We start from the raw sequence: 8,681 nt of genomic DNA on the forward strand, positions 1-8,681 counted from the left end.
AAATATTTGTATTAAATTAATATTGCATATTAAAGTTAAAATTTTTAGTTTAATATAGATATGTATTTAGTGAATCAATATTAAGTATAAAGTATAAAATTTACCAAGGTTTACTAAAACTCAAATGAAATCATATAATCTCTTTTACAAAATTTGTTAATTGAAAACAAAGCTTGGGATGATGGCTGACTTTATCTAATGGCTGCTGAAGTTTTCATGGGTAACCTAAACATAACTGTTAGGAACAAGAGAATTGAGTAGATATAAATGGGATAAGAACTTTTAGAGGAAATGCTTAACAATAAATATGTTAATGGCATGTCTACTTAAAAATAGTTTCTCCAGATTTTTGGTAATTTGAAACTTTACAGTTTTGATAAGTTAAATGTTGGAAGTTTATTGACTATCTAGATCACTCCCAAATAGCATAAGATACTGAGACATAATTAGCAAACATAGACTTTCTTTTAAAGAAAAACTAAAGATATTTATGATTATGAATAAATATGTTTCATTCCACACTAAGGTTTCTATAAAAAAGCCCATGTTTCTAAAGATTATGAACAGTATTTATGTATGCTAATATAGAATGCTAATGTAGAGGACATTTCATAATTGCTTACTTTTTAGTTTTCACTTTAGCTTTTAAATGTTAAGAATTCTAATACATATATAAAATTATAACTACTATCATTAATTAAAAAAAAACTTTGTGTAAAAAAAGAAGATATAAAGAATGGAAATGGATTTCGTTAAGGGAAAAGAGAGTAGTTTTGTCCTAAAGAGGGTTTAAAAAGAGAGCCAGCGAGAGAAATATACAAAGCATAAGACAAAAATCTGAAGGTAAAAAAGGAAATTATAAAGGGTCAATGGGAAAAGAACACTGAGAAAAGGATTTTGTGCCTATTCGGGATTGAGTAAATTAGGATAAATTTAATTGAGTAAATGAATCTTAAAGTCGAAGTACAATTCTTTTGCAATATTATGTTAGTTTCAGATGTAGAATATTGTGATTCAATATACTTACTTGTACATGTGTATCTTTGTAGCTTACTTGTATTTGCATTTAATACATAAGAGTGTGTACCTCCTAATCCCTTTCCCCCACGTTGCCCCTCCCCTCTTTCCACTCTCCACTGGTGAACACTAAATTGTTCTCTATGTCTGTGAATCTGTGTCTGTTTTGCCATATTTATTTCTTTGTTGTATTTTTTATTTTTTGTCTTTTTAGGGCCACCCCCATGGCATATGGATTTTCTCAGGCTAGTGGTCGAATCAGAGCTGTAGCCACTGGCCTACACCACAGCCACAGCAACGCCAGATCTGAGCTGCATCTGCAAACTACATCACAGCTCATGGTAAGGCCAGATTCTGAACCCACTGAGCAAGGCCAGGGATTGAACCTGCGTCCTCATGGATGCTAGTCAGATTTGTTTCCACTGAGCCAAGATGGGAACTCCCTATGTTGTACTTTTTAGATTCCACACATACATTGTAACATATAGTATTTGTTTTTCTCTGTCTGACTTATTTTCCTGAGCATAATACTCTCTGGGCCCATCAATATTGTTGCAAAGGCAAAGTTCATACTCTTTATGGCTAAATAATATTCCGTTATATATGTGTGTGTATATATGTATATTATATCTATTTTTCTGTTGATGACCACTTATATCTTGGCAATGGTAAATAATGCTGCTATGAACTTTGGAGAGCAAGTTTCTTTTCTTCTTCTTCTTTTTTTAACCAAACCCATGGAATGTGGAAGTTCCTGGGCCAGAGATTGAACCTGCACCACAGCAGCAACCAGAACTTTTTCAGTGACAATGCTGGATCTTTAACTCACTGTGCCATAAGAGAACTCATGAAAATATGTTTTTAAATCAGTGTTTTTACCTTCTTTGGGTACATAAGCAGAAGGATTTCTGGATCATATGATAGTTCTAATTTTGTTTTTGAGGAACCACCATACTGTTTTCCATAGGAGCTGCACCAATTTACAATCCCACCAACTGTGTACTAGGGTTCCTCCACCCTTTTTTACATCCTCATTAACATTTGTATTTATAGACTTTTTGATGATATCCTTTTTACAGGTGTGAGGTGATATCTCATTGTGGTTTTGATTTGCAGTTCTCTGATGATTAGCAATAGTAAACATATTTTTCATGGGCTTGTTAGTCATATCTATGCCTTCTTTGGAGAACTGTCTACTCAGATCATCTGCCTATTTTTTTCTTTCTAAAACGTACCTGTGTCATATGGAAGTTCCTAGGCAAGGGGTCAAATCGGAGCCTCAGCTGCAGGCCTACACCACAGCTACAGCAACACAGGATCCAAGCTGCCTCTGTGACCTATGCCACATCTTACCATAGCACTGGATCCTTAGCTACTGAGCTAGGCCCAGGATTGAACCCGCATCCTAATGGACACTGTGTTGAGTTCTTAAACCACTGAGCTGTAATGGGAACTCCCATACACCATTTTTGAATTGGCTTTTTTGCTTTTTGATACTGAGTTTTATGAGCTGTTTATAAATTTTTGATATTTACCCCTTATTGGTCATAATAATTCTCAAACAGTTTTGGAGAGTGGGAGAGTTTTCACTTTGTCGATGGTTTCCCTTGCTGTGCAAAAGATTTTAAGTTTAATCAGGTCCCACTTTTTTTTGCTTTTATTTATTTTGCCTTAGGAGATGGATCAAATAAAAATTATTGCTATCATTTATGTCAAAGTGTGTCTGTCTGCCTATGATTTCTACTAGGAGTTTTATGGTTTCAGGACTTACATTTAGATATTTAACCTAACACGATTATTTTCATATATGGTACTAGAAAATGTTCTAATTTCTTTCTATTACATGTAGCTGTTCAGTCTTTCTATCACCAGCTATTGAAGAGATTTTCTTTCTCCATTGTAAATTCCTGCCTCCTTTGTCATTAGATTTGTTATTAGATTAATTGACCATAAGTGTGTGGGTTTATTTCTGGGCTCCCTATTCTGTTTCACTGATCTATATGTCTATTTTTGTGCCAGAACAAGGTTGTTTTGATTATTTTTCTTGAAGTCAGGGACTGTGATACCTCCAGATTTGTCCTTTTTTCTCAAGATTGTTTTAGCAAGTTGGGGTCTTTTGCAGTTCTGTATAAAGATTAGGAGAATTTGTTCTAGTTCTATGAAAAACATCATGGGTATTTTGATAGGGATTGCATTAAATCTGTATATTTCTTTTGGTAGTATGTATATTATAACAATATTATTCTTCCAGCACATGGACATAGGATACCTTTCCATTTCTTTTTATCATATTTAGTTTTTTGATCAATGTTTTATAGTTTCAGAGAATGGGTCCTTCTAGTCTAGTTAAGTTTATTCCTAGATATTTTACTCTTTTTAATGTGATTTTCAATGGGATCTTTTTCTCCTTCTCCTAGTTCATTATTAGCATATAGAAAAGAAACAGATTTCTGTATATTTATCTCATATGCTACAGCTTTACTGAATTCATTTATTAATTGTGATAATTTTTTTAGTGGAGCCTTTAGGGATTTCTATACATAGTGTCTTGTCATCTGCAAATAGAGCAAGTTTTACTTTTCCAATTTAGATGGTTTTCATTTCTATTCCTTGTCCGATTGCTGTGGTTAGGATTTCCAATACAATGTCAAATAGAAGTGGCAAGAGTGGGCATATTTGTCCTGATCCTAATTTTAGAGAAACAGTTTTCAGCTTTTCATTCAGTTATGATGTTAGCAGTGGGATTATCATAAAAGGTCTTTATTGATATGGAGCTGTGTTTCCTCCGTAACAACTTGGATTTTTACCATGAATGAATGTTGAAATTTATCAAATAATTTTTCTGTTTCTATTGAGAGAGTCATGTGATTTTAACATTGATTGGTATGTGGCTATTGAAACATCCTTGCATCCCTGGAATAAATCACATTTGATACTTGTGTAGGATCCTTTTTATGTACTGATGAATTTGGTTTGCTAATATCTTGTTGAGGATTTTCATCTATGTTAATCAAAGATATTGGTGTATAATTTTCTCTTTTTTTGTAGTGTTTTTGTTTGGTTTTGTTATTGTGGCCTTGTAGGATAAATTTGGGAGTGTTTCATACTTTTTAATTTTTTGTAATATTTTGAGAAGGATAAATATTAGTTCTTCTTTATATATTTGGTTGAAATCTCTTGTAAAGCTATTCAGTTCTGGACTTTTGTTTGTTAAACAAACATTGTGTCAATAAAGAAACCAAAGAGAAATTTAAAAAATCTTGAAGCAAATGAAAATGCATAACAACACAATAAACCTTGGAATACAGCAAAAGTATTTCTAAGAGGAAAGTTTTTTGTGATAAACACCTACATTAAGAAAAAAAGAAAGATCCCAAATTAGCAACCAAAATTTACATCTCAAGGAAGAAAAAGAACAAAGGCCGAAAGGGAAGAAATAAAAAAGATCAAGCAGAAACAAATGAAACACAGACTAGAAAAACAACGGAAAAGGTCAATGAAACTAAGATCTGGTTCTTTGAAAAGTTAAATAGAATTGACAAAGCTTTACTAGATTACCTAGTGAAAAAAGGTTCAGGATAAGACTCAACATAGGGATGCAGAGGTGACATGGGGGCCCAGGGCATGGCCCAGGTGGGGCAGAGTGGCCATTGTTGGCACTTATTCAAACAGCACCCAAGAAGAAACCTGGACTTCTGATGGCAGCATAGACATTTGAATTCCAAAGTCCAAAGAAGGAAACAGCTATTCAGGTACAAGAAACACAAAGGGTCCAGCAAGATGTTCTCAAAGAGACTACATCAAGACACATCATAAATTAAAAGGCAAAAGAAAGATGTCTAAAGACAAGAAGAAAAAAACAAAGAGTCATGTACAAGGGATTTCCCATAAGGCTCTCAGTCAATTTCTCTGCAGAAACTTTGTGGGCCTGAAGGGAGTGGCATGATATTTTCAAAATACTAAAAGGGAAAAAACTTGCAACCTAGGATATTCTACCCAGCAAGAAGAGAAGGAGAGATAAAGAACTTCTTAGACAAGCAAAAACTAAAAGAATTCAACTATACTAAATTAGCACTAAGAGCAATGCTGAAGTATATTCTATAAATGGAAAATAAGTAAGAATCTATTGGAAAGAGAAAATCCATTAAGAAAGGCATATACATAGTAAGGATTGATGATCACTTGAGCCAGTACACAGACTTTTTCTTTAATTGTAAAAGCATCTGTAACTACATTAAACATAAAGGGATAAGCATGAAAATGTAAAATATGACATCAAAAACATAAAATGTGGTGAGTTCCCACTGTGACTTAGTGGTAACAAACCTGACTAGTATCCATGAGGATATGGGTTCAATCCCTGGCCTCACTCAGTGGGTTAAGGATCTGGCATTGCTGTAATCTGTGGTGTAGACCACAGATATGGCTTGCATCCTACTTTGCTGTGGCTGTGGCATAGGCCAGCAGCTTCAGATCTGATTCAACCCCAAGCCTGGGAACTTCCATATGCTGCAGTTGCAACATAAAAAAAAAGCAAAACAAAAACAAAAACAGAAAAAAACCCCAAAACCACCAAAACAAAACAAAAAACAAAAACCACCATAAAAATGTGAGGAAAGGAGTAAAAAATGTAGCTCTTTTAGAATGTATTTGAACTTAAATTGCTCTCAGTTTAAATCAAGCAGGCATAATTATGGGTCAAAATAAATGAACCTGATGGTAACCACAAATCAAAAACTATACCAGATATACAAACACCCCAAAGAAAGGAAACTAAGCATCTTATTAAAGAAAATCAGCAAACCACAGTGAAATAAAAAGAAGGGAAATGAACAGAGACTGACAAAACAACTGGAAAACAAGTAACAAAACTGCAATAAGTACATACCTATTAATAATTACTTTAAATGTCAATGGACTAAATGCTCCAATCCAAAGACATAGGGTAGCTGATTGGAAAAAGTAATAATCCCTCAATATGATGCCTACAAGAGACTCACTTTAGGGCTAAAGACACTCAGAGACTAAAAGTGAGAGGATAGAAAAAATATTCGTGCAAATGGAAAAAAGCAAAAGCCTCAACTTGCCTGTTTTCGTATCTAAACACTGATGCTTTCTTCTTTTCTTTCTCCTTCCATTCTCCCTCCCTCTCTCCCCATGCCTTCCTCCCTACTTACCCCTTCTCCCCTTCTTCATATGTATATTGCTCTATTACCAACCTTCTACTACCCCCTTCTTCCACTATTTCCCAGATTTTGTGCCATATTTCTTTTATCCAATTTCATGATCTAATCAATTTCAAGGACTCTATTCCTCCTAGCCTACTCTATTGCTTTTACTCTCGCTTGCTCTAGCTACTGCTCTCTCTTTGCATTTTTACATTCTTCACTCAATTCAGTTTAAGATTAAAAAAATCCCTTAGAGTCTATTGTTCTAATATGCAATGAACTGTAAATAGTAAACCCTTTTCCTTCTTTGGGACTAATGATTTATTTTCTTTTGTATATTTCTTACAATTAAAAAGATAATAATAAAAAAACTAGACATGGTGCTTTATATATGGAAAAGACACAATTCAGGTGGCATTTCTTATTATCTCTTATTCAATTTATTTTAACTTGGGGGAATGGGGGAATAAATTCTTCTCTTGCTAGCCCATTCAAGAAGAACCATGTGCATTAGGATCCTGAGACATCTATGTGGTGCTCCCTACCTGCCTATGGATAGATAACACATTCATAGACACAGATAGTGGGATGGAGCTTATCTTATGAATAAGAGACTATGACAGCCCAATTGTATGCTAAAGGGGAAAACAAATTAGAGAAAAACAAATAGTTAGTATGCATCAAATTAAAAAATCATTATATAAAAAAATTCCTATGGAGTGTAGGCATTTTCACAGACCTGAATCAGTACAAGAGCTCTGTGAAGACAGGCATTATTATCCCAGACCTCCTTTCATATTTCTCTACCTCCAAACTGGCCATCAGGAGCTTAGGGGACAGAATGTTCTGCGGAAGCTTCTCTTCATGGCATTTTTCAGCTCTTTATTCCTGAGGCTAAAAATGATTGGGCTCAGAAAGGGAGTGAAGACTGTATAGGTGGTGGCCATCAGAGTGTTACTGTCCATAGAATGGGGGCCCTTGGGCTTGAGGTAGATGATGGAGGCAAAACTGTAGTGCACAATAACTATGGTGAGGTGGGAGACACAGGTGGAGAAGGTCTTGTGCCGGCCCTCAGCAGAGGGGATCCTCAAGATAGCAGCCACGATGAAGACATAGGAGAGAACAATGAGGAATAAGCACCCCATCAGGGCTGTGACACATACTAGGATCACACCTAAGGTGACAGAAGATGTCTCTTTCCCACAGGCCAACTTCAGGAGGGCAAACACATGGCAGAAGAAATGGTGGATCTCATTAGACCCACAGAAGGTGAGGTGGAAAACTATCATTGTCACCATCATCCCCATGACTGAGCCACCAGCCCAGGACCAGGACACAAGACGGGCACAGTCACGTGTGCTCATGAGCGTGTTGTAGTGAAGGGGGTGGCAGATGGCCACATAGCGGTCGTAGCCCATAATCATGAGCAGGAAGGAGTGAGTGAAGCCAAATGTGAAGGAGAAGAACATCTGGCTGGCACAGGCCACAAAGGAGATGCTGTGGTGGGTAGAGAGCATGTCAACCAGCATGTGTGGTGTGATGGCAACAGTGAAGAGAATCTCAGAGGTGGAGAGGGCGCACAGGAAGAGGTACATGGGTGTGTGGAGGCTGTGCTCCCTCCAGATGGTGGTCATGATGAGCAGGTTCCCCAGCAGCGTGAACAGGTACATCAGCAGGTACAGCAGGAAGAAGGTGGGCAGGAGCTGCTGAGGGAAGTTGGAGAAGCCAATGAGGATGAATTCAGACACTGTGCTATAGTTCTGACCAGACAAGGATGCTGCATCTGTTGAGATCAGAAATAGAATGAAGGCACAGTGATTAAACTATAGTTTCTAACATAGAATAAATTGCTGTTAAAGACCTATGTAAATCACAGCTATTTGCTTAGCTCGTCTGGGTCTCAAAATCCTCATCAGTAAGATGGAGTAAATCATAATTTTTTGTTGCCATTTGGTAATGTGATGAAGATAAAATGAGATCAGTATATTAAGTGGTTAAGGCATGGTTTGGATTTTTTAATTGAATGAATGATTCTTTAAATACTATAATGCTTTACAGTGGCTATTGGGTTTTTATTAACCATGACGAAAAGAAATAAAAGATCCCAGGTTTGTAATTATTAAGACATTAGATGATCCAGGTCATATTCTCTTGAACAGTGTGACTATTCTAGAAAATATTTATTTGGATCTTGGGGTTTTATAAGTTTTTTTTTTATCTGAGAATTTTTGTCCTTTAATTGAGGACATTCATATTTATTTTAATACTATTTTATTAGTACTCATCTCTGCCATTGTATCTCATATTTTGCATTTCCTCTTTTAAAAGAACTGAATGGAAAGTATGAATATAAAATGATGGAGAAATATATGCCAGCTAAAGTGCATCAAAGGAAAACTGAGGCAGCAATCTTGAAAACAGAAAAAAAATGCAGTTAAATGAAACAATAATCATACCTCTGTTACTATATGCCAGTAAAACAAACCAGACTCCCTG

General features: G+C 35.7%; 1 protein-coding gene across 1 annotated transcript; it reads right to left on the bottom strand.

Moving 5' to 3' along the window:
• Positions 1 to 7,006: 7,006 nt before the first annotated feature.
• Positions 7,007 to 7,951, bottom strand: LOC125124229 (olfactory receptor 10H4-like). The gene has a single exon (XM_047774376.1). It carries the CDS (start codon positions 7,853 to 7,855, stop codon positions 7,007 to 7,009), a length of 849 nt encoding a protein of 282 aa, XP_047630332.1. The 5' UTR covers positions 7,856 to 7,951.
• Between the last annotated feature and the right edge of the window lie 730 nt (positions 7,952 to 8,681).

Source organism: Phacochoerus africanus, chromosome 4, assembly GCF_016906955.1.
Source record: "Phacochoerus africanus isolate WHEZ1 chromosome 4, ROS_Pafr_v1, whole genome shotgun sequence".
NCBI lineage: Eukaryota > Metazoa > Chordata > Mammalia > Artiodactyla > Suidae > Phacochoerus > Phacochoerus africanus.